Source organism: Petromyzon marinus, chromosome 6 (genome assembly GCF_048934315.1).
Source record: "Petromyzon marinus isolate PM22_M1 ecotype Great Lakes invasive population chromosome 6, UKy_Petmar_22M1.pri1.0, whole genome shotgun sequence".
Taxonomy (NCBI): Eukaryota; Metazoa; Chordata; class Hyperoartia; order Petromyzontiformes; family Petromyzontidae; genus Petromyzon; species Petromyzon marinus.
The window spans coordinates 5,766,711-5,793,680 of record NC_133672.1 but is presented as its reverse complement, the minus strand read 5'-3'; the positions used below and the strand labels follow the sequence as shown (position 1 = coordinate 5,793,680).

Sequence of the window (26,970 nt, the reverse complement as noted above, 5' to 3'; positions counted from 1 at the left end):
CTTAACGTATCACTAAAGCGACAGACATTTGCGTATGTAATTCCATATGCCATTGAGTCTCATGCTGTCCGGGACATCGTTCCATTGTCCAACCGGTACCCTATTTAAAACACTGCAATTTCATGTTCCCACGTGAATCCTCCTGGGCAGTGGATGACGTGCAGGTGTCCTGCTACCGGATCCTGTCCAGCCTTTTCGCACTTGGAACGGGAAAGAACATCTATGTGGAGAGGTAAGCGGCGCGGCACGTGGTCGCATGGAATCCGCCCTGCAGGGCACAAATCGAGAAGTAGCCGCTGTGACTTCTTCCATGCATGAAAGTGAATAGAACAAAGCGATAACCCCTGCAGACAACAAAGGCGGTTGACGTTTGATTCCCTGGACCCGTCCGCGCAGTACATATGCCGATAAGGGGCCACTGAGTGCTTGCGTGTGTGTCATTGCGATTGCGTTGTCCTTGTGTATATCAGAATCTTTATTTAGACTGGAGGAATCCAATGAGCTGTGAAGCGCTTTTTCACAGATGTCCAGTAGAGTCCCATTGATGGCAGCGTGGTCAATGCGCTGCTCCGCAAAAATCCGGTGACCTGATTTTAATTCCCAGCCATGGTTAAGGACATCGGGGAGTGATTTTTAGAACTGGTCCTGGGCCTCTACCAGTGTGATTGAAACCTTAAATGTACATATGTTGAACCTTTTTTTTGCACCATATATAGCCAACCGTGCTAATCGGAGTATGTGGTGGTGTGTGTATCCAATAATATTAACAAGGGATAACATAAAAAAGTCAAGCATATGCATGGGCTGAACACGTCACTATAAAGAACGATGGCCGGTGGCCCAAGAACGGATGAGCAAGTGGCAGCCAAGGGAGGGAATGTACCCAAGAGGCGGTCCCCACTGCAGAGATGTAACAATAAATGCGGCTGGTGTGCAGGATCTAGATGGATTGTTGCATCGCGGGACCGCGTGTGAGATGTGGCGACGGCCTTGGGAAGGCCTTCATCAGGCAGTGGATAGTACACGGCTGATGAGGATGACGTACATGTGCATGTGCGCAGGCAGCGGCCTGCTCTGGGCGAGTGCCTGTCGGCGCTGGCCACCGCCTTCCCGGTCGCCTTCCTGGAGCCGGAGCTCAACAAGTTCAATCCCCACTCTGTGTTCAACACCAAGACGGCACGCGAGCGCGCCAGTGAGTAGCGCGCACGGCTACGCGTGTGGCCGCGTGTCCGGACCGCCCCGTGTCGTCGACTGCTTCACTGCTGGCTTCTCAACGAGGGGTGTCCTGCAAAATCCCGTCAACCCACAAATAGAGAATCAGAATATTTATTTATGCTGGAAGAATCCGATGAGATATAGAGCTCTTTTTCACACATGTCCAGTCTGGGCGGGTAAGAACGTTTCAACAACACACAGTACAAAAACACGATAGGAGTGCAAAGTACAAGAAAGGTAGAGAAATCACCCAAACACATACAAACACAACACTGAACCATCCCCATCCTACCAGACAAAGCCCACTCAGGTGTTAACTTATATTTACATAATACACACTGGCTTCGTTGGAAGACATGAGAAATCAATTCACTTTTGATAGTTGTTATTTTTTTAACTTGATCATTCCACCACCCACTCTCGACAAAAAACCCTATTTTCTGGACGACGAACTTTGGGGTTATCCACTTTTTTTTGTAGGACGCCCCCTCTAATGTAAAATTATTGTAGAAGAATGAATTGTGTTCATGCCGGGGAAACCTCGTTCCTTTTGTCCGCTAATTATTCACACATCTGACTCAATAATGATCGTCCTGTGCAATGCATACACGCGCACTCATTTACACACATACACACATACGCACAATGCAACTTCACTCACGCTCACACACACACACACGTACAAACCCACAACCACACGCACGCGCACGTGCTCGCTCGCAGTGATGGGGCTGCCGGTGCACGTGGAGGACGTGTGCAAGGACATCCCGTCGCTGGACAAGCTGCTGCAGGAGATCGGCGATCTGGCCGAGTCGGGCGCCCGCTACACGGAGATGCCGCACGTCATCGAGGTGGTGCTGCCCATGCTGTGCAGCTACCTGTCGCGCTGGTGGGAGCACGGCGCCGAGGAGGACCCCCGGCGCGCCCTCGAGGAGCCCGTGTGCACGGCCACCACCTCGGAGCACATGAACGCCCTGCTCGGCAACATCCTCAAGATCATCGTCAACAACCTGGGCATCAGCGAGGCCGCCTGGATGAAGCGCATCGCCGGTGTGTTGCGCCACGCCGTCCGACAAGGGAGCCGGGCTGAGTGGCTCTAAGGACGTTTCTCCCGCCGCCGGTTCCTGGGATCTTAAATACGTCGCTTTTAGTTTGGCTGTCGGAGCCCTTTGGCGCGTTTACACTGAATCTTAAGAGAATCCCTAAACGTGGTCTGGTGTGACTTGGGCAACTTGCAGCAATCCACATTTTTCACAAATACCGGTAGCTATTTTATTGAAAAAAAAATAATGTGGTTACGTAGCAGTAATGGTACTCACGTGCTCATGTCTTATCTTTTACATGCCATTGGCTCTCTTGCTCGGTGGGTCTCTCAGTAATCGCTTTCTGTACGTCCATGTGGAAACATTTTCCCTTTTGTTTTTCAGCATCTTTTACTATCTTAGAAAGAGCACGTGTGCCAGCGATTTGAACTTCGGCACAGCATGACTGCACCGTACTTCTCTGGATGCTGTGTGGACGAAGGAGATCAGCATATAGAACATGTATCTTGGATCCCTGGCCTCACACATGGGAATCTCCCTTTGGGAGAATCTAAAAACACATGCAAGTGCTGTTTGTGAGCACCTATGAAAGCCAACATGGCACTTGAGGGGTTGGTGCGGCCAGCAACCACGTAAGGCCGAATCTACCTTGGGCCACCCCCGCACCAGTTCAGATAATCTTCACTGGCGGTGGCCATGAGCGGGAATCAATCTCGGGTCGCTGGGTTCGTAGTGCAGTGCGCTAGCCGCTACACTGTGGCACAGTCACACACACGTGCATACATGCACACGTCCGTTAACTCGCACACACACTCACACACACACTCACACACACGTGCGCACACACTCACACACACGTGCACACATCTGTTAACTCGCACATCTCGAGCTGCCTATAGTCTATACTCTTTGGTTCTTTCGGTAAAGTCACGTGGGTATAAAATTATATAAATTAAATCATGACGTTTCGGGCGCAACACAAGCGTCCGTCATCAGGTGGGACAACCACAGCAAGAAACCAATGCTGAAGTGGGCAAGAGGCTATATAGGCATTTTGCCTTGCTCCTAATCCCTCCAGCAGCGCTCCCCTTCCCCTACCCCACACCCCCCCCCCCATCTCTATCTCTCCTCCATGGCTCCCCCCCCTCCCCCCGCAGTCACGAAAACTTCAAATCTAGATTAGATTGCCTACAGTCTCTTTGTGACCCTCCCTACCGTCTGCGTTGCTGTCACGGCTGCAGTCTTCGCCCAGCCCATCATTGGCAAGGCGAAGCCGGAGCTGCTGAGGAGCCACTTCCTGCCCACGATGGAGAAGCTGAAACGCAAGACGGGCAAGGTGGTGGCGGAGGAAGATCGGGTGCGCGCCGAGGCCAAGGGCGACATGTCCGAGGACGAGCTGCTCGTGCTGGACGAGTTCGCCATCCTGGCGCGAGACCTCTACGCCTTCTACCCGCTGCTCGTACGCTTCGTGGACTGCGGGAGGTATGGCGGGTGCTGTGTGGTGCCCAGTGATGGCCCGGAGGTCATGAAGTGTTTATGGCCATTGCCGTCACTGCCGCGACACCTTACTTCTCCACTTTGTTTTGCCCGATGCCACAGCTGTTGTGTGGTCGACACTTGACCTAAAAAAATCTGCTTTTAGTCTCACCCCAGTCACAATGCGTTAGGCCTCCCCCATGGCTGCCAACGCCCGGATGCCACTCTCAATTCCTGTGTCGGTAACTAGCGCTCGTAAATCCTGCGCACATGCCCCACCCAATCATCACAGCATTCTCTCTGTGCTTCCCTCAATAGAACATTCGCTCTGTATTGTTTTCCTACCATGATCTATTCTAAACTTTCAGGTTTGCTGCCATGTCACGCCTAGAGATTCTCAGCATAATCCACATGCTCCTACATTAACAGGCCAGATTTTTTTTTCCTAAGTGCCTTGATAAAGTCATTGCACTGGATAAACATAATAATAACTGTGAGTGTTAAGATACAATTTTGAAGCAACGTTTTTTTTATAATGGAGTGAAATAAATGTTTTCATCTCCCTTCAAATATTTTTTCCCAGTTATATTTGTCACGTTGCTATTTGTATCGTGTCACGGGACAAAGACGTTTCCATACGGAACTCTCACAGTGAGCGTTGTTGCGTCCGTTCATGTAAGAACACAACCCCTGGAAGACATTCTCACGGAAATACATTTCAGGTCGCTTCCATGTACTCCACATAGGATTGCCGTGTGGCAATCATTCCAGCACGTTTGGTCCTGAGAGCTGAAATATGCCGAATGTAGTGAAAACCAAACTTGATATCGTTTATTTCTTTTCACGCAATAATCGCTTGAATCCAAAAGCTCATTGCGCTTGAGCACCTGATTTAATGATGCCTGGCTGGGACTTTGATTGAACCCAGGATGTCACTGGTGCCAGCTCCTATTGTGCTCTGAATTGATCATAAGGAGTCCCCCCCTGAACCAGCCGACCATCCATCCTCTTAATCCTCAGAGACTTCCGACTCTCGAGTCTGCTTTGGGCCTGAAATCCGCTTAGTCGCTACGTCAACGCCCCTGTGAGTTGCGTACGCTCTGTCCTGCAGGGCCAAGTGGCTGATGGAGCCCAATGCGGATGCGGAGCAGCTGTTCTTCATGGTGGCCGACGTGTTCGTGATGTGGGCCAAGTCGCCCGTGAGTGGCCGTTGCCCCGCCTCCACGCTCGGCGGATTCACGCCGCGTTGCAAATGCATCATTCTTGCTTTTGTACTCTTCATTACCCAATTTCATTACTAGTTCTTTTCCCCCCCTCAAGTGTGCGCGGCCGCATCGGCACGAAATTCTCAAGCAGAGCGTTAAGCGTTATGAGCTTCAAATTCTGCTCGGGGATCAGCACATCCCCATCTCTACCGGGGCTCAATAAAACGAGGACCACGTTTTTTGAGATGCAGTTTCATTTTGGGACCCTCTCTCCAAATGTGTTGTAGTTGTGATGTCACCAGGAGTCGTGCTGTAGATACACTGACCCCTGTCGTATAGCTGTGGAATCGCAACCCTTGGGTCATGGCCAGCAAATGAGGTGAATGCCTCTTGAGTCCACAGAGATTCTTCTAATGAATGTCTCGCAAAAATAAACGATTGTGAATGCTGCATTTATCTTTTTGATCAATTAGGAAGGTGATGTTCAGCAAGTTTAATGGGCTTTTGTATGAGAAAGTTAAGACATTGTCATTCATCATTCATACATTCAATATTTGCGCTTGCCATGTTTCCATCATATTTGATCCTCTTTTTTTAAGTTTCCCAACGAAATTAGACATTCATTTATTACAAGTGACTTTTAAGGGGAAAAAACACAAGTCGCGCTGGATTCATGGTTCATCTTCATACGTGTCTCCTCGTGCGGTCGCGTGAGCTACATTTGAAGGAACAGAGATAAACTACGAGATATTCTTAGCTCTTTCGGTAAAGTCACGTTGAAGGGAAACAATAAAATAATAAAAATATATAAAACAATAAAATCGAAACGTCGTGAGAATTTTTATTGTTTTATATATTTTATTGTTTCCCTTCAACGTGACTTTACCGAAAGAGCTAAGAATATGAATTACTGCAGTCACGAAAGCTTTAAATCAAAATTTAAACTACGAGATGTTCGGCGTCAAGATGTAATCATGTATAAACGCTTCTGTCTTTGCAGAACTTCAAACGGGAGGAGCAGAACTTTGTGGTTTCCAATGAAATCAACAACATGTCCTTCCTCATCTCTGACACCATGAGCAAAATGTCAAAGGTGAGCAGGTGCCTGCCAATGCAAAATATAACCACTCATTGACCTCATTGATTTTCTTCACGTGACAAAGGCACCTCGTTTATTTATGTGCCTCAGTCCAGGGATCGGGTTTTATCCGTTGCAATGCATGGCATCGTTGTTTTGGATAAATAGCTTTGAGCTTTGCTCCTGGAGAGATCTGAATTTAAAGGATGCATTAGGGATGGGAAGAAGTCAAAGTGCTTGGCGCCCTGCACTTCGAATCCACCGACCTGAGTTAAATTCCAATTCGAAGCTAATATCGGTTGTGAGTTGTGTCTGAACTGATCCCGGGTACCAATTCGACAAGCTTGCACTGACTAGCATGGTGAAGTATGGTCAAATAATCCCCATGACCGACAGCGTAAGGAGGCCTTAATCCAGTCATGGATTGACAAAGGACTCAAATCTACGGATCAAAACTAGTTTCTATTTTATTGCTGCCACTGAACAATGTAATCACGTGGTTATAAGATTTCATGGTGTGTCTCCAGCAGAGTATGTACAAGAGCATCCTTCTGACTTCACACAGTTATTGAAATGATTATTACAGTAAAACCTTGGATTGCGAGTAACTTGGTCTGCGAGTGTTTTGCAAGACGAGCAAAATTTGTAAATAATATTAATTTGATAAACGAGCGAGGTCTTGCAATACGAGTAGTACGTATAAGCTTTGTCTGCCGAGCATCACGTGATCACAACTGATATACAACGAGTGCTTTGATATACGAGTGCTTTGGATTATAAACACGTTTCCGGAACGAATTATGCTCGCAATCCGAGGTTTTACTGTACTTTAATAATGCCGGTTACGTAAACATGTACAGGCAACAAGTTGTACACGGCCACTGAACACCCCGTGAGCTTACGGCTACGGTTAACACACTGTGGTCCATGAGGATGACAATCATGAAATGAAATGTCTTACTCATGACCCGTCGATACTGCTCCCTCAATGCACCCTTCCTGCGCCGACAGAAACGCGGTCTTCCTGCGCGAGTCTCACATGACTCGCGCAGAGCCTCACGCTTGCAGCGTTAAAGCCGTTCACCCGAGACGCACCGTGCACAGTTTGTGCTTCACGTTCTGCCGCTGTCCGAGTGATCCACCTTGTAAGGGCGACGAAGACTTGAGAGGTCATTTTAGGCAACCGCTCGGTGCGACGCCCCCCCCCCCCCCCCCCCCCGCGAATCGATGTTCCATTGTTCTCGGTGATGTGTCCAGGACATTATTACCATTATAACCATAACACGGTTGGAACAGGCCCAGTGCGCGTGTGCCCCCGTTGGGCTTATGAACTGTGCGTCGTTGCTCCGCACCAACATGCGTAGAGTGCATGGGGGAGCTCGATCAAAATGTGCACGTTTTATTGTTATTTTGTGAAGTAAAGTAATCGCGATAGATTAAATAGTAAAGTCATTTTCGGGCACACGAACAATGTTTACAAAGACAAATACGAAAAATAGTCGCGGATCAAATAAATACGGTAACCGTTATATACAAATGTAATCGATATCACAATGCATTTTCAAACTCGTAGCATTTCTGATATGCACATTAGCAATGATTTACAAGACATGGTCGTGGCTGCTAATTTATCAAGCATTTCGCTGGGAATGCCAAGGACAAGTTGATTTATTTAAAAAATGTATTGCCCGCAGGTGACCTGCCGTGTTAAATGAGGTGTGGAACTGGCTGTAGAATTCAACTTCTGTTGAGTCTGGTGGCTCTTGGAGGCCAGTGCTTTGCATGTGTCCGGGACCTCCGGGGGTTCGAGTCCTGGTCTCCTACCTGAGATAAAGTTTTCATGACGAGTGAGGCTGACGCTCTCAACCTTGTCACCAGCGACTGCATGCAGTGCAATCCAGGTTAAGTCACGTGATAGATTAAAACATTGACCAGCGTGGTGGGGTAGGGTGAAACAACCCCCAATGACAGAGGCCTCCAAACAGGAGTGGCTTTTACAAAACTCCTTGCATTAATCTGTTATTATTGTTGCAGGATAGAAATGGACATTATCCACGAGTATTAAGTGAGGGCAAATGCATACGTAATTTTGAAGACGATTGGATTTTGGATCTGGTGATTCCATATATTATCACTTTGGTCAGGTAATCATACGTAAAAATGTAATATCCTCGTTTGAAAATTAAATTAAATACAACCACCAATAATGATGTAGGAAAATGTTTCCTCCATACTGGTGCTTTTTTTTATTAGATTCCTTTTTCGTATCACCTAAGCACGTGCAATTTTGTTGTACGATCAGCACGTATTCTCCTGCTGTTATTATTATTATTATGCCATTTTCATGCCACATAATAACACGGATGTTTTTTGCTTTTTTACTGTTTTCTGTGTTCGTGTTTTTATGCGATTCGCTTAAACGAAACAAAAAAACGCATCCCCTCTAAGCGTGGAGGCTTCAGATGGACCAAGGTCAGCATCACCCCGGCCGCTGCGTTCAGAGCAGACGCTAGTTTTCACCGGAGCTCGACTCACTTCTCCGTTAACTCCACGTGTTTGTAACGTAACAGCGCGCATCACCGCATTCTGGCTTCAACCCCCCCCCCCCAGGGATTTTTACGATAATGCAAAGTTGGAGGCAGTCTAAAGCCCGGTTTGCACACGGAATTTTTACAGAGTCGAAATCGGAGCAACGAGCCGTTGCTCTGTCGATAACGCTTGCCACCGCCGCCGGTTGTTTTTAAGGGGACAACAACAGTCCTGTAAAGAACTGGCCTTGTCGATGCCTAACCAGCGATAGCTTTTACATAATATCATCATGCACTCAGGAAGTGACGGCGCAAAAAGTTGCGACAAGTCACTCCATTGTTCTGCGGTGTTTTCTCAAAAGATCACCAAGACACTTTCGGTGGCGATGAGAGCAACGCTTTGGACAAGTTTCATTCCGTCTTCCTCATTAATAACCACAAAGTGTGGACTGGGCCACTTTGATGCAAATGTCTACCTGTCATTATCATCACAACCGTGTGCTCTTGAGATCACAGGGCTTTATATTGAGTGAGTGATCAACTCAATCATCTAAACACACATTTTTATTCCAATAAGGCAGAATCACTGCAGCCAAATGGGACATTTGTTGTTTTGCAAATTGAGCGAGCTAAAATCTTAGTGGGTGTGGTGTTGGGTCCACTTTCATTGGGACCCGAGATGTAGCATGGTTGATGCCAGAATGGTTGGGTGTATGAGGGTTCACTTAACACCATTATCACTGTTGGAAAACCGTGTGTGGTCTGCGGTGATAAATCATAGGCTTGACCTTGTCACGGCACAACTCATAAGTGCTGTTTTCCTTCAAACCTCTCTAAATATTTCAGCCGCCGAAATGTGTCTTGATTCGTGTGTTATGTTGTTGTGAAGACTGTGTGTGTCCACTTGTCTGTAAATCGTGTGTGAATCCAGTTCACTTTGATTCTAAGGTGGTGGATCTAAGTCCCAACACATTTTTTTGACATTCACTGGTGAACATTTTAATGCCATACAGACAAAAATACCTCGTCTTAAAGTGGACATCAAACCGAATTTTGTCCAGATGTGGGTGGCAGGATGACCCAGTGGTAACTCTTGTGACTCATAGCAAGACGTTCCTGGGTTCCAATTCCCGACTCGGGTGCTTTTCTCCGTAGATTTATGTTTTATTTTCTCCCCCTGTTCAGCATGGGTTTCCTCCGGGGTTCTTCAATGTTTCTCCTATAGCTAAATAAACGAACAACGTAACTGGTGTTGGCCAAACGTCTCGATGTTGAACATTTAACAGCAAATTCTGATTTATAGCTTTCGTGACTGCAGGGATTCATATTCTTGGTTCTTTCGGTAAAGTCACGTAGAAGGGAAACAATAAAATAATTTAAAAAATATATAAAACAATAAAATTCTGACGAATTTTATTATTTTATTGTTTCCCTTATACGTGACTTTACCGAAAGAACCAAGGATAGTTAACAGCAAATTGCTTAATTGGTCATAACACCGCAGCAACACCGCCCCCTAGTGCACAAATTCATCCGGAACTTCCCGGGAAAAGTAGGCTCCCGTAGCATTCGGACTGCCACCACCCAAGGTCATTGTGGATTTGCTTTTTTTCTGACTTATTCTGCACTCTGTCTGGTGCCCGTGTTGTTGTTGTTTTCGATCAAGATTTGGTGGCTCACCCTAAGTTGGTGTGACGGGACAACACTGATATCGTGACAGCTGCATGAAAATAACATTTGGCGTCGTACTTACATATTCACGTAAAACTTTATTATTTTGTTGCGTTCAACCTAGTTGGCCTGTTTTACTCAAACCGTCACCCTATACTTGTGTGTATGTGCGTGTGTAGATTTTTCAGTGCTTTCGGTGATGATGAATAATGTGATTATTAGGGGTGTCGGAATATATCATTGATTTCTGGTTACGGTGCTGTAATACCCGCGAAGGGAGATGGATTTTCCAAGCATGCTTAGGCCCCGTGTTACTGCATCGAGTGGTTTGGAGAAATCTATTGAGCGTCGAACACCCGTTAATCTTTGAGAACCTACTGACTAACAAGCGCGATCTTGTGCAAAAGAAAAACCTTCACTGTCTGCACAACATGCATTCAATTTCTTCAGTATTCATGTATCTCTGTACAACCACGTTTCCTTCAAAACTGTGATTTTTAGCAAATACTGCGTGGGGGGACGTGGGGGGGATGCAAAGTAGTTTATGTTTATCTGAAAACACTTAATCTCATATTGCAGAGCGCACGAACAGTAACAGTTGCATTAATTTCCGCTGCACGCAGACCGTGTTAGGCAGATGCATAACCCTATCGCGATAAGTCTGTGTGTCACTCGGCCAATTTCCCCAGAGTCAGATGGTTCGATTCCTGCAGCAATCCATCAATTTTCCGCTGGGAAATCCCGACATGCGGAATCTTCCACGAAGAGGGCATTAACTATCTCCTGACAAAGTTTGCAGAGATGGACAAAGTGGGTGTTGATGTTATAAGTCCAAATCTAAATTGGCAAATGACACAGACATTGAACAGAGAAAATAAATAAAATACTGATAGTCTGCAGATACACAAGTCGCCTTGACGAAAGATGCACTGAATATTAATGAGCTAAGAATCGACCCAGCCGATCATCCTTCTTGGATGATTAAAACTAGTACCCGCAATATGGCGATAATGGCCCCCGCCATGAGAATGTGGAATCGGGGCCACGCAACAGGCATGGGCCCTTCCCCACGGCTCTCACTTCAGTATAAAGACGCAATTTTTGAATGCGTTAACACCCTGGACAAATAACCGTCCATGGCGTGTTGCGCAATACCTGTGTGTTCACGTCTCCCGGCTCTGTCTCTTGAATACTAACACGGTGAGGAGGTTGGTGCAGTCACACCGCGTGTATCGCTAGCGTGTGACTCTTCTAACGGTCATGCGGTGTGACCCCCCCCCCCCGCTGTGCCCCCCCCCCATGCAATTCCCCCCCCCTCCCCGTGCGCCCCCCCCCGGCACACCCCCCCCCTTCCCCGTGCAATTTCCCCCCAACCCGCGCACCGCCCTCCCTCCCCGCTCGGTCCGTGTGCCAGGCGGGCGGCGACCGCGAGAGGAAGAAATCGAAGAAGCGCGGCGAGCGCTACACGGTGCAGACGTCGCTCATCGTGGCCGCCCTCAAGCGCATGCTGCCCATCGGACTCAACATCTGCGCGCCCGGCGACCAGGAGCTCATCTCCCTTGCCAAAAACCGCTTCGCCATGGTCAGCCCCTCCCGCCTCGTGCCAGTCACAATAATGATGACGACGATGACATTTGGTATTCCCTCCAATATTAAAAGCGCAAGGTTATTGTGAAGGCGCTCCGTTTCACCGACGTCGTCCGCAGTAGTTTGACAGTAGGTGGAGATGTATGTATGCATGTATGTTTACATGTATGCATGCATGTTCACCACAAGTACGTGTGGTTAATACGGACTTGATTCCTTGCAAAAAGGTTTCTATTTGGTGTTTGAACATCCTAACACCTGTTTTGTTTCCAGAAGGGGTCAAACCTATTCTGATTTTTCATACTTTGATACTGACAAGGTCCCATGATATGTATGTATGTGTTGAACTTAATTCGCACCATACGTAGCCAACCGTGCTAATCGGACGTGCGGGGATGGACAAACAAATAAACACAAAAAGCAGCTCTAAAGAGCACTTGACAAAAGCCAAATGTTGCTATGTGAAATCCCAATTGAGTACTTTGCAGGTATTTGAATAAATTTAGACCTTTCCTGAGGGACACTGGCCTTACTCTTCTTGAATTACGTCCAGGGATCTTTAACGTCCCATTGTGAAGCGGACTGAATACGCCTTTGTTTCCCCAAGAACGAATATTGTTCCCTCTAGGAACCGATATTTAGAAATATGGAAGCAGATGTCTTTTTTTTTCCATCTCAATCCGATCTCTATTCCTTCATTGTTGTACTTGTGTTTTATGTTATTGCTTTTGTCGTTTTGGTCACCCAGGCCACTCTCGCAAATGAGACTCCGATGGTCTCTTGAGTTGTCACCGAGTTGAACAAAATTAACTTGAAATGTGGGAATATTAAACATTTGCTTTATTACGTCCATGCACTTTCACAAAAACAACCTGAATTTTAAGACTAATGTCCAAACATGGGTGTTTATATATAAGGTGAACACTGCAGTTGTTTTGGTCAACCAGAATATGGATTCAAGTTCCTGGCCTAATGTGTTGATGTTGACTCTTTGGTTCTTTTGGTAATGTCTCGTCGAAAAATAATAATAATAATAATAGATAACGACGTAGATCACGATGTTCCGATCGCCACACCAAGCGGTCGTCCTCAACTGAGGCGATCGAAACGTCGTGATATATTATTAGTATCTCTACCCACGTGACTTTACCGAAAGAACCAAAGAGTATGGATTCCTGCAGTCACGAAAGCTTCAAATCAAGATTGACTTAATTTGTTGATAAAACATGAAAGACAGTCCTCCGTCAACCTTGCAAAATATAGTATATGTGCTTGCATACCGATTGTGTGCATCCATAATAGAGGTTTTTGGGTTAGATCGCGTAAATATATAAATGTGTCGTTTAAACTCGCCACCAACCGACACACCCAACTAGTAAGTGTTGTCACGTGACCCTTACTAGTTGCCTACGTGTTAAACAAATGGTGTGCAGTCCAGTCTACATTGATAAGTTATTGTATATGCAGTACTATATACTATAATACAATAACCGTTATATGAGGATCTAATACGTTTCATGTCAGAAAATGCCCTCTTTACAATTTCATTACACAGTGAAGTTCGTCAGTGTTTTAAAAGAATATTTGCTTCGTTAGCTCTTAGTCATCATCCGTGCTAAATCCACTGCTGGATGAAGGCTTCCCCAAGTCAGCGCCATCTCTCACGTTGCTCATAAACCAGAACAATTTTAACTTTTACCTTTCGTGTCAAATCATTGCCTCTACGTTTCTCTAAAATACTTGAACAATCAAATTGTTATCTTTGTTCTCTCCTTTCCTTGACCATTAGAAAGACACGGATGACGAAGTTCGCGATTTCATTCGCAACAATCTGCACCTTCAAGGAAAAGTAAGCCGGTCTCAGTATATCACCCGCTGATGGCTTGTATACATGTGCCTGGTGTGTGTGCGTGTGTGTGTTCGTGAGTGCACGTTCACATAAACGTGTAGACACCTATGAGTGGTTTGTGTGAGTGGTGAAGTGAAAATAGGATCAATACTTGGCAAAGCATACGATTGGTAACATAACAATGAATAAGCAGACTATGCCTCCCTCATATACTCGTCTCCACAAGAAAAGAAAAAGTATTTTTGACACAACTCATCATCCGCACAGCCTTCTGGGAGTGCGTAATTCCAGCTGCGTTGATTCAAGACAAACAAACTCAGGAGCAGAGTCAGGCTTGCTTCAATCATTTTAATGAACTGCTGAATCTCGCAGACAAGGAACCTCTTAAATTTTGATTTAAAGCTTTCGTGACTGCAGGGATTCATATTCTTGGTTCTTTCAGTAAAGTCACGTAGAAGGGAAACAATAAAATAATAAAAATATAAAACAATAAAATTCTCACGACGTTTCGACTGCAACACAAGCATGAAAAATTTCTTGCTGTGTTTTTCATACCTGATGATGATTGCCTGTGTTGCAGTCGAAACGTCGTGAGAATTTTATTGTTTTAGTTTTTTATTATTTTATTGTTTCCCTTCTACGTGACTTTACCGAAAGAACCAAGAATAAGTAACCTCTTTATAAGATATGGGTCCTAGTCCGCAAAAAGCAATTCCTTCACCAATACTACCAATCGGAAATATACATCTGTGTTTGACTTAGGGCCCCACTAATTGGGCACAAGTAACGTACTATATTTGGGGAGAGAAAGTCAACCGCTATTGGTAACTGGCCGCACCAGGACAACAATGTACTGTGTGTGCACCTGTGTACGCGTGACACCGAGCCAAATGTCCACGTATCATGTTTAATAAGCTTGGCTTCTGTATATCCCCTTTTTGAAAATTGGTAATGCAATCAGATGTGGTCGAGAAAATATGAATTTGATGAACATTACCACCGGTCTTCATCACGCAATTGATGTGTGAAACAGATATATTAACACTAAAGTCATTATCACTGTGTAATGTTTCCCCCCCCCCCTCCCTATTCTAATGAGATCAAGCACTTTCAGCACCGTTGTATAAACGTCATAACCGTTCCATGTAACCTATCCAAAAATTACATCTGCCAAAAAGCAACGTTACCCTTCTTTCTCCGAATGTGAATTCAAAAGGGGTGAGTGTTGGAGGCCGTTGTCTTTTGCTCCCTGGCGGCGTGTGGCTCGCTACAGCCGACGCGCACCTCACAGCCTAACCCCTTCGTCCGCTGCGTGCCTTGTCGTCCGCCTGCACGCTGCGCACGCCGCCGTCCCCACCTGCCTGGCCACCCGCCTCCTGCCACAACCGCCGCTCGCGTCGCCGCCCCACCCCCCCTACCCACCTCGCCAAAAGTACACAGGGTTTTACTTCGAAAGACTCGCCGAGAAGCTCCGCGTAGCGCTCAAATGGCTCAAGACCTGGCACTTCCTGCACAGCGCCGCCACGGACCACGTGCCGGGCCACCAAACAAATCCGGGCTTTCGCCGACAATGCCACGGTGTTGCCGCCGTCGTCACCAGTGAGGGCCCCTCTGACGCGCAGGGGCCCGAGGCAGCCCGCCCGCCCGCTCAGGAAGCCGGCCCCCGTGGGGTTTACGGTGATGGCGAGGCTTCCGAAACCGCCGGCTAGGCCCCAGGAGCAGCACCTCCTGGCGGTGGTGAAAAGGGCCGAGAGGGACGAGACCCTGCCGATGCCGCGCGGAGCGTTGACCCCGGTTAACGAGCCACCCAGACGAACGTTGCCCGAGCGCGTGAGTGCGCGCGCCACTACCGGCGCCCCGTGCCGCTGTGCCTAGGTTAGCGGGGTCCTGTCGCTGCTTGTGCCTAGATGCGTGGGGCCTCATCGCTGCTGCTGCTTCTGATCCTCCTCGAGTGTGGAATTGTGTCCGCGCTCGCTCTGTCACCAGCTTTTAGATTATGTTCACTTGAGATGGTTTTCGTTAGTATCGTGTGTTTGTACGGTATGAGAAGTGGTCAAAGTTTTTTTTGTGTATGAGAGCTTAGCAAGCCAGATTATGTTTCCACTTGCAAAATAAACAATTGTCTCAGATGGCTGTCACCTGGTCAAGTTATCATACCAAGACGACATTGAATGATACTAAAAAAGTATGGTCAAGCTTGTGCTTAATAAATTATTGCTCATTATACTGTGACTAGCCTGCACAAGTTTGCATTTGTGACAAAGTAAAATAAACCCTCCAAATGCATTAATTACCATGTTCATTGCTTAATAAAATATGTAGAAAAATATGTAGAAAGACTGATGTTTCGAAAGCTAAATCAATTCTTCATTGCTCCACCACCGCAAATGCATCACCTTCATTTTTATGAATATTTTTGTGACAAATTGGTATTTTTTTATGACCAGGTAAGACCCCAGTGAGACTATGACTTAATTTTGCAAGGGAGACTTGTTCTGTGGGGGCATTTTGGTCGTCATCCTATGTGAAGACTCGCCCCACCCTCACAATGTGGACTTTCTACAACTGGGAAAGGACTGTCAAGATATACGACCACGGTGCATTTCTCCCTAAAACATTTAACGATACGTAAGCTTATCGGGCAGCTGTAATACTTTTCAAAACCGAATTTTTTTCAAGATTTTGGCCTCTCCTCGTGTGTGCGATCAGTGTGTATTTTTTCGCAGTATTATTTGTGTGCTTTACTGGCTGTAATGCTGCAAACATCTTTAGTTATCAGGATTTAGCAATGTGATGGGTGCAGGAACCTCATTTCTTTATTAGTCTGAGTGTGGTTTGATGTTAACACAAAAAGTCAAAGTAAAATCGAACGGATTTTTGGTTTAAAAGCTTATATAGTGCCTTTCACAATCGATTGCCCTTCAGGTACTTTTCAGTATAAAATCACTAAAAACAACATACAAATAGCTCTCGTAGTTACACACACAACATTATCCTGTGCTGTCTGAAACAAGTTTAAATTCTTGTTAATGAGGGAAAATAATTTAAAGTCATGCACAATTAGGCACGCCTGTCATACAGTAGCTGCTGTGATACACTAAAACGTGTATGAGTAACACTGCACTGGTGTGACATGACCATAACTTTAAATGCTTTTTTACTCAATCACGAAAACGTAAATCTCCTGTTGGACAGCCCAGGACACACTCGCGCTCTGTGTGCATATAGGCAAGAGCCATTTTCTTTTGGGATGCGTCTTCCTCCAGCCCGGCCCGTAACAGGCTTCTCCCGTGACCTCGTATCACGTCGGACGCAGCTTTCACCGCGGAGGTTTCGTGGAGCCGCGCGCCGTGCCATCTCCGCACCGGCGATGGCGGTCGGCGGTGCCGGTCGCGCTGACTCGCATCTCGGCGGCGGTGCGTGCTGTCCCCTCACGAACCCCACCCCCCGCACCGTCCAGGCCGACTCCCCGACGGTGCGCTGGCAGATGAGCCTCTACAAGGAGCTGCCGCACCGCAGGGAGGAGAACGGCGACCCCGAGCGCAGCGTGACGCGCCTGCTCGAGATCTCCTCCGTGCTCTACCACCTCGAGCAGGTGGAGCTGCCCTACAAGTCCAAGAAGGCCGTGTGGCACAAGATCCTGTCCAAGCAGCGGCGGCGCGCGGTCGTCGCTTGCTTCCGCATGGCGCCGCTCTACAACTTGCCCAGGTGCTGCCGTGGCTCCCTACCGCCGTCGTGAAGATATTTTCTTGAACCTCCTCCCAACTGCTGCGCAGTCCTTTAGAGTAATAGGAAATATCAATGTTGATATAAACCCTTGCAGCTGTTGAACTGTGGAGGATAATGTATACTGGATTTGTTCAGCATGGCCAACATTCCGGGCTCTGGTGTTTGTAAATTATATGATTGTGAGACCAATCATCTCTCCCGCAGGCATCGAGCCATCAACCTCTTCCTCAGCGGCTATCAGCGGACGTGGATTGAGACGGAAGAGCACAGTTTCGAGGACCGGCTGATCGAGGATTTGGCTGTGAGTCGATGCAGGCGGGGGGCAGTTGAGTTGTGAAGTCGGTAGCTGTATGAGGTTGCATGATAAAACCAAAGACTCGGTACATGACAAATGGTTCTCACGACTACCACGTTGGCAGCGGGGTGGACAAGCACAATTCACAAAAATGCTACCAACACGTTCGTCAATAAACGCGGCCTTAAAAGAAAAAAAATATAATCTGACATATCGGGCAATGGCCGTTCTTTACAGCACACAAACAAAGGTCTACGAAGAACGGATCACGTGCTAGGAAGAGTTTATATATTTTTTTCTTTTCAAGCAGTGTTATTGACGAATGTGTTGATGACTTATTCTATGGATTACTGGCCCCTGCCATAGTAATGGGGACATTTCACCACTGGTTCTTGGGCTGCCAGTAGAAATGAGCACAGTGCCAGCCATATCATCAATGGTTGGTCATAATTGGAACTGAAAAGTAAGTGGACTTGGGCAGGACACGTCGCTTGAAGGGATGATTACCAATGGTCAAGAATAATGACGGAGTGGCTGCCAAGGGATGGAATGCATCCGAGACGACAAGCAACATATTTCCTTAAAGCCCCCTTCTGCAATATTGATTTATAAATGTTTACTGCGCAGAGAGGATAATATCAAATAATCGCACGTAGGAGAAGCACGGTTGGCTACGTATGGTGTGAAAGAAGTTCAACATAAGCACATGACAAGCGACTTCGTCGAGCTGTCATTTGTGGCCGGGCCGCTTCCCAAAAAGAAGCTGATTGCTCCGTGGGCTTGACCTGGCAAAATATATATATTTTATATATATAGTTTTAGTCTTTTTTGTAATTTGCTTACCTTTCCTAGACGTTGCACTCCTATCGTGTTTCTGTATTGTTTGTTGTAACGTTCTGACCCGCCCCTACCGGACATCTGTGAAAAAGAGCTTCATGGCTCAGCGGATTCCTCCAGTGTAAATACATATTCTGATTCTGAATCTCAAGGCATTGGCTATCTGCAGAATGCTCCTAAGATTGAGACGTTGGCCTGTGGATCTGAGGCCACAAATGGGGTGATTGACGGGCCAGAGCGGGTGGTCAAGGCGCCCGACGCCGCTCGTGCGGCACGCGCTGTGTGCGTGTGCGCAGCTCTCAGGCGGAGAGGAGGACGGAGAGAGCGAGGACGGTGGGAAGCGGCGAGACCCGCTCCACCAGCTCATCCTGCACTTCAGTCACACGGCACTCACCGAGAAAAGGTGCCGCGGAAGAAACAGGTGTCGATTGGATTTGAGATTTGCGGTGCTTTGGTTTTGAGTCTCATCTGCTGCTATTGGAAGGCATTCCCCCCCCCACTCCAGTGAATACGGGGCATTTCTCATTTCTGTTGATCGTCCAAAGCAAGTGATGGAACGTCCACATTCCTTAAGACTCAGTTCATTGTCCCCGCTGAACAATTGACTTGTAAATCGAACTGAGAACGAAGATGGGACATGTCAACTCCTGACCGGGATTTGAATTTTTCAACCTTCCAGTTGCGAATTCTGCACTCTGCTACTCAACAGGACATTAAATTAATGTATGAGAGTATACGTAACGGTAGAGTAGACTTACGATTGGAAGGTTTTCAGTGCAAATCCCATTCAGGAATGGACACAACCCACCGTTCGTCTAAAGTCGTCTGGAGTCGATAATTGCTTGAGCAGAGAGACGCTTTGGCTTGTTTTGAGGCACCAGCCTGCAGCTGTATTTTTGTTGCAGTGACAGCTTGTGTTACGGGTGGTAGTGATGGCGCAAGTTATATCTCGCCTTGTTCTGGGTCTCCCCATTCAACAACTTGCACTGAAGAGTACTGTGAAGTATACACAAACAACCCCCACAACCAACACAGCATAGGGATTCCTTCATCTAGCAGTAAAAGTGGTTGTAAGTTACCATTACAATTTTTGTTAATATTTATGACGTAAATAATACTTAGACTGAAATGATATACAGTGAGGGAAAAAAGTATTTGATCCCCTGCTGACTTTGTACGTTTGCCCACTGACAAAGAAATGATCAGTCTATAATTTTAATGGTAGGTTTATTTGAACAGTGAGAGACAGAATAACAAGAAAATACGGAAAAACGCATGTCAAAAATGTTATAAATTGATTTGCATTTTAATGAGGGAAATAAGTATTTGACCCCCTCTCAATCAGAAAGATTTCTGGCTCCCAGGTGTCTTTTATACAAGTAATGAACTGAGATTAAGAGCACACTCTTAAAGGGAGTGCTCCTAATCTCAGCTTGTTACCTGTATAAAGACACCTGTCCACCAAAGCAATCAATCAATCAGATTCCAAACTCTCCACTATGGCCAAGACCAAAGAGCTCTCCAAGGATGTCAGGGACAAGATTGTAGACCTACACAAGGCTGGAATTGGCTACAAGACCATTGCCAAGCAGCTTGGTGAGAAGGTGACAACAGTTGGTGCGATTATTCGCAAATGGAAGAAACACAAAAGAACTGTCAATGTCCCTCGACCTGGGGCTCCATGCAAGATCTCACCTCGTGGGGTTGCAATGATCATGAGAACGGTGAGGAATCAGCCCAGAACTACACAGGAGGATATTGTCAATTATCTCAAGGCAGCTGGGACCATAGTCACCAAGAAAACAATTGGTAACACACTACGCCGTGAAGGACTGAAATCCTGCAGCGCGCGCAGGATATGTGTTCAAGAAAGCACATATACATGCCCGTCTGAAGTTTGCCAATGAACATCTGAATGATTCAGAGGACAACTGGGTGAAAGTGTTGTGGTCAGATAAGACCAAAATGGAGCTCTTTGGCATCAACTCAACTCGCCGTGTTTGGAGGAGGAGGAATGCTGCCTATGACCCCAATAACATCATCCCCACCGTCAAACATGGAGGTGGAAACATTATGCTTTGGGGGTGCTTTCTGCTAAGGGGACAGGACAACTTCAACGCATCAAATGGACGATGGACGGGGCCATGTACCGTCAAGTCTTGGGTGAGAACCTCCTTCCCTCAGCCAGGGCATTGAAAATGGGTCGTGGATGGGTATTCCAGCATGACAATGACCCAAAACACACGGCCAAGGCAACAAAGGAGTGGCTCAAGAAGAAGCACATTAAGGACCTGGAGTGGCCTAGCCAGTCTCCAGACCTTAATCGCATAGAAAATCTGTGGAGGGAGCTGAAGGTTCGAGTTGCCAAACGTCAGCCTCGAAACCTTAATGACTTGGAGAAGATCTGCAAAGAGGAGTGGGACAAAATCCCTCCTGAGATGTGTGCAAACCTGGTGGCCAACTACAAGAAACGTCTGACCTCTGTGATTGCCAACAAGGTTTTTGCCACCAAGTACTAAGTCATGTTTTGCAGAGGGGTCAAATACTTATTTCCCTCATTAAAATGCAAGTCAATTTATAACATTTTTGACATGCGTTTTTCTGGATTTTTTTGTTGTTATTCTGTCTCTCACTGTTCAAATGAACCTACCATTAAAATTATAGACTGATCATTTCTTTGTCAGTGGGCAAACGTACAAAATCTTCAGGGGATCAAATACTGTTTTTCCCTCACTGTAAGTTACCTTTTAAACTGGTTTACTCATAAGAATTAAACTATCTGAATTATTTTTTCAGCCCACTTTGGCATGACTTGTCTCCTGCATATCATTCCAGTAATGGGGGTCCAAGCCATCGCTGGGAATCGAGCTCATCATGCTGGGTTTATAGCACAGTATGCTAAACGCAGCGCCACCCCTCTTACTATTTTATGCATATATTTTTTTGTTTATGTATCATTGACTTAAACATTTGAATATCTGTCGTTTTTGATTCCGGGAAATGATGGTTGTTGACCAATTAAGACGTTTAAAAGCGTGGTTCGTACATTCAGTATGTGTGGTTCGTACATTGGGAGGCGACGATGGTGAGATGTTAACTACCTCGCCTAGTATACAGGAGGTCGTGGGTTCGATCCCAGCCCTGACGCCTGGATATATTTGGAGTTTACATGTTCTCCCTGTGGCCGTGTGGATTTTCCTCCGCGGTCCTCCAGTCCTTCCCTCCACGTTTAGAATCAACATGCGTTTAGAGTATTTGGCTGCGACAAATTTCCACGTGATAAGCCACTTCGTTGAGCTATCATTTGTGGTCAGGTCCCTTCTGAAAAAGAGCTACGTAGCTCCGTGGGCCTTACCTGGTAAAAGAAAAAAATATTTAATTTAGTTTTTAGTTTGAGTAATGTATGCTGTTTTTAGCCCATTGCGTGCCCGCTTCAGTATTTGTGCACGCCGGAACACGCTTTATCTTTCCAGCAAACTCGAGGAGGATTTCCTGTACATTGCCTACGCAGACATCATGGCCAAGGTGGGTGCCACCTCTGCCATTGTCACCATACGAGCCCATCCGCTTACATACATACATAAAAAACACATTTTCCTGCACACAAGTATACTTTGTCTCGGCCCTGCCTGTGAAAAAGTTCACAGTTCGTCCGCTGCCCCACCAATAATCTTTCTGCCCCTTCCTGGCAAGGTCAGCCGCCGACAACCCCAACAAACTGTTGCCTTCGCACCTGGGATCAATTCCAACTGTGTTTGTGCAATTTGTAATTAATTGCGAGCACCATTTAATTATATCTCTGCGTTCGTAATTATATTATCAAACGCTTTTTCCCACCATGCTCCCACCTCGTTGTATCCATTTATAACCCCACTGTCACGAAACCGTAATTATTCGGCAGATTGTAGAGGTGTGAGTGAACGGACATATGAATAGATACGTGACGTTAAACTCGCAATTGTCCATGGGTTGTGTGCATATAAATTACATGCAAAAGTCGATATGACGTAAAAATGTAAGCGTTGCACTATTTGATACAATGGTAGATCGATGCAGTAAAATCACGCTGACAAAATAAAAAAAAATTACACGTCACGAACAATCACACACAAATCTTTATTCAGCTTAAAAACACGCGACGTTGCCTCTTGCCATTGCAGAGCTGCCATGCGCAGGAGGAGGATGAAGAGGGAGAGGAGGAAGTGAAGTCGTTTGAAGTGAGTCTCGCTGACACTTCTCACTGTGAGCCGCATTTACAACGAGGCTGAGAGGTTACATTCCCCGCACCTCCGATTTGCACGGTTGGCTAAGTACGGTGCGAAAGAAGTTCAGCATGCACACATACATTCATGCCTTCATTGTTTACTTCGCTGACTGTGGAATTTATTCTGCCGAAACCTGTATCACAGTGGAAAATACGCTCGTCTTCAGGCTGCATGGAATTCACAATTTTAATTGCCGCTATTGGAACCCATTTTGGAGGTGGTTAAACAATTCGGTGATTAACCAATGCATTGTTTAACCACTCCATTGTTTAAACGATTCAGTGTTTAAACAATGTAAATCTGCAGAAGTAACGGTTGCGGCAATCACATTTTTCTTTTCCATATCCCATCCCAACGGAAGCAGTGGCAAACGAGCCAACCGCTGCATTGCTTGGCAAAGTGGCTGTACGTCCATCTGCCCACCCTCACTTTGCCCCGCCTGTTTTCCCCGTGACCGCAGGAGAAAGAGATGGAGAAGCAGAAGCTGCTGTACCAGCAGGCGCGGCTGCACGACCGCGGAGCGGCCGAAATGGTGCTGCAAATGATCAGCGCCAGCAAGGGTAGGAGTTGGCACAGTGGCACCCGAGGTGGCGTACAAGCACAAATAAATAAAAAAGTCACATTCATTTAATAACACTACCAAAAAGATTAAACGCTATATAATGGGTGACATTTCGGGAAATGGCCGTACTGTACGGCGTTGAGATCGAGAGGCCAGAGATTTAGTGAATAAAGGTTGGAGACTGCACTATTGCACCGTGGCGCCCTGCGAGAAATGTAGTTTTAATGTTGTTTCTAGATGAACAGCCTTAAAATGGCATATGAACCCGTTACTCATGAGTAGATAGGGGTAACTGAACTGACATTCACAAACAGTCCTTTTATTTGAGGCTGCCAGAATCTTTATAAAGCAGTGTCTCCACACTTGAATGAGCACTGGGCGGTGCTCAGCTCCATTGCCAGCGGTGAGATTCCTTATTCCTACGGCAGAGACTGACTGGTCCCTCGTCAGCTCAGCTGCTTATTCACTCGCCACAAAGTGGTTTTCACTTTATACTCCCCTGGGAGGAATGAAATGATGGGCTAAGTCGCACCCTGACTAGAATATGAACTCGGAACCTTTCTGCTGCACGGGTCAAGTGTTCAACACAGAACCACCGGAAAAAAATCTCAACATTTGTGCATTACATCTGCTTTGAAATTTACATCTGGTGCCGACAGTACAAAAAATATTGTTCAAGTGCTGCAGTTTTGTGATTTCATACTCAATAAAACACAGCTGGGATGTAATCTATGGAATAAATCCATCTTTCAATAATGTTAGTGACTGAAAATATATCATAACAGAAATGGTTTAAATTCTGCTGAGTGTGTCTTTGCTGAGGACTTAAAACAATGCCACTCTCTGTAGCTTCAACTGCAGATGGCACAGACAGGTCCTGGTGTGCATGTCCCCACCAACTATTATTTTTGCAGTGCGGTCAGCCACACCAACTCTGATGCACCCCTACGGTGCCACAGTCGAGCACAACAGATATCCTCACTTGGCACCCCACCAGTACCCACGACCACCAATTCCCCCACACTAACAGATCAGAATGTAAAAAAAGACTACAAAGAAGCATGGAGGGATGCATTCTTGTAATTACATAGAAAGATAGAGGAGCATATGAATTAGGTAACATTACGCAGGCTCAAGACAAAACTCAATATGTCAAGAAAAAAAGTGGGCTTGCACAGGACACATCGCGAGAAGTGATGATGGCCGATGGTGCAGAATAGTGATCGAGTGGCAGCCAAGGAATGGAATGCGACCAAGAAAACATCCAACGGGAAGATGGAGCGATAGGATCAACTCGTGTGCAGGTGCTGCGTGGATTGTTACATCGCTGCATCGTGGGAGATGCCAGCAGCTTGTGGAGGTCTTCAACCACCGGTGGCTGATGACGATGGTGTTGGTGAATCTGGTGACTAAGGTGTGTGTGACTCCTGCAGGTAGTACTGGACCTATGGTGACTGCCACCCTGAAGCTGGGCATCGCCATACTCAACGGAGGCAACACCACGGTGCAGCAGGTAAGGTGTCTAGGCCAGGGCCTGCCCATGCATATCAACCAGGGTCTCGGCTAGGAAAAAACTTTGCACGGTGATTCCGTTTTCTCTGGGTGCTCTGGTTTCCTTGCTCTTGAAACAGAGATGTTCAAACAGTCATTCGACGATCCCAAAATGATCCAACAACTAATTGAGCCTTCCCTGGATAACGGCCGTGGTTGTTACATTGATCCTGTTTAGATATTAGAGTATCCCTGAGACAAAATACTCGGACGAGACTGTATAAGTTGACCTTTTGAGGTTCAGTGTCAGTTGAAGGAAGCAAAGCCAGATGTTATTGGCATCAGCGTCTTCAAAATATTTGCCCGCTCAAACAATCACTGGGTGGTGCTCTTTTGTTGGCCGTCCTGTAGTGGAGTCTTCTTTGCCTCTTCTTTTCCTTGTCCATTTGGTTGTTTTTTGCTCTAATTTATATTTTAATTCCTTATGTCTGTTTTTAGGTTATGGCTGTTGTCATTGTGGGTAGCCCGAGCCACTCCTGCCAATGAGAATCGCCTGGTTTTTTGAGTTCTCACCTGGTCTCACACTAAATCGGCTTGAACCTCCTAGCCCAATGCCCTGCTGCCCAACAGCTATCCCTTCACAATTGAAGACCCAAGTGAAATGTCTCCTTTGCTCTAACGAGCAATAGGGCAGTGCTCGCGTTCTACTAGCGACCTTGAGAGAGTTAAAAAACATTCCACATAATCCCATTCCGACAGAGGGGACTATCATCATCTCAGAATATTCATTGTTGAGATCCCACAAAATAATAGTCACTTCATCAACCCTGCTGTAGGGGTGATTTTCCGAGTTAACCTCCAACCAGGATTTAAACTCACCACTATCTATCTGCGAGGCAAGCACTCAGCAGTGTTTATTTTACCGAGACTTGTGTTTTTCTCTTGACGTAAATTTGTTTCCAGAAAATGTTGGACTACCTGAAGGAGAAGAAGGACGTTGGGTTTTTCCAGAGCGTCGCAGGCCTCATGCAGTCCTGCAGGTGAGGTACAACCCAGGTTAACAGCTTCCCATTGGGGGGCTTGGCGGGAAGGGATTCGTTGAAGGTGGAGGAACTGTTCACCTGGTTTCAAAATAGTCCCATCAAGGTCCACCAACTGTCTTGGTTTTCCCTGGCCTGTATAACCTACGTTACAGCATCCTTTCTCCTGCCGCATCTGAACGAATGGGAGCACAGCCACCCAGTTGTGACATCGTTACACTTTGATGAAAAATAAGAATAAGTTTTCACCCTTTCGGGCAATAAAACAGGTGTTAAGAAGATGTTCGCCTGTTTGGCGTTCTGTCGCCTAACAATGGTGAGGCAAGGCCATAAAAAAGGTTGCCTCTGGTGTAGGCCATCAGTTTCAAAGACAACGCATATATTTATCAGAGCATGTTTCTTTGCGTGTTTTTTGCCACAAGTACGTGTGGTTGATGCAGACTTGTTGCCTTGCAAAAGATATCTATTTGGTGTTTGAACATCTTAACATCTGTTTTGTTGCCAGAAAGGGTAAATCTATTCTTGTTTTTCATCATTTTGATACTGGCAAAAAGGTCCCATACTCATTACTTTTTGCTTGTCTCGTTGCATGCTGACATTTTACCTTTTCTCTTTGTGCAGTGTGCTGGACTTGAATGCGTTTGAGAGGCAGAACAAAGCAGAGGGCCTTGGCATGGTGACCGAGGAGGGATCCGGTAAGGTCTTACTCTTTCATCGCAATGCACATATACACACACACCGTCTCTTAATATTAACACATGTATCTCTTGTGTGGAAGGTATTATACTTTAATGGGCTCTCTCGCGTGTTCTTAATCAGTGTATTAGTTATTAACTGTGTCATTTGTTCACTATCATATGTATTTGTTCAGTGGTAAACCTTTACGGAAAAGCCGAAGTGTTGTAATCCGCTCGTCGGATAAAGAATTCGTGAAGTGGTTTTAAATTCGTGAAAATGTTTGCATGTCAATTGGTTGCCCTGTGCTTTTAAGTTTAGGTTCCTTCCTGCTTCTCCAGTGCGATCATAAACTTCGGTTTTATTTTATTACTTCTTTGACCTTTTATATAAAAAATACTTGAAATAAACCAAGGTCAGAAGT

The 26,970-nt window shown here is 46.2% G+C and overlaps 1 protein-coding gene across 13 annotated transcripts in view; it reads left to right on the top strand.

The window, feature by feature from the left end:
• Positions 1–26,970, top strand: part of LOC116939631 (ryanodine receptor 2-like) — a 332,153-nt gene that overhangs the window by 251,577 nt on the left and 53,606 nt on the right. For 7 of the 13 annotated variants that reach the window (XM_032948287.2, XM_076062962.1, XM_076062947.1 and 4 more), the window contains 17 exons: positions 151–232; positions 1,062–1,192; positions 1,939–2,265; positions 3,500–3,740; positions 4,846–4,933; positions 5,940–6,032; positions 11,631–11,798; positions 13,593–13,652; positions 17,113–17,360; positions 17,586–17,682; positions 18,810–18,916; positions 21,987–22,038; positions 22,674–22,730; positions 23,239–23,338; positions 24,774–24,853; positions 25,795–25,871; positions 26,493–26,566. In XM_032948287.2, the coding sequence (XP_032804178.2) occupies positions 151–232; positions 1,062–1,192; positions 1,939–2,265; positions 3,500–3,740; positions 4,846–4,933; positions 5,940–6,032; positions 11,631–11,798; positions 13,593–13,652; positions 17,113–17,360; positions 17,586–17,682; positions 18,810–18,916; positions 21,987–22,038; positions 22,674–22,730; positions 23,239–23,338; positions 24,774–24,853; positions 25,795–25,871; positions 26,493–26,566 (2,082 nt within the window). Of the gene's footprint in view, positions 1–150; positions 233–1,061; positions 1,193–1,938; positions 2,266–3,499; positions 3,741–4,845; positions 4,934–5,939; positions 6,033–8,465; positions 8,490–11,630; positions 11,799–13,592; positions 13,653–17,112; positions 17,361–17,585; positions 17,683–18,809; positions 18,935–21,986; positions 22,039–22,673; positions 22,731–23,238; positions 23,339–24,773; positions 24,854–25,794; positions 25,872–26,492; positions 26,567–26,970 lie in introns of all 13 variants that reach the window. The other 6 variants (XM_032948279.2, XM_076062931.1, XM_076062930.1 and 3 more) reach the window with 3 other exon arrangements.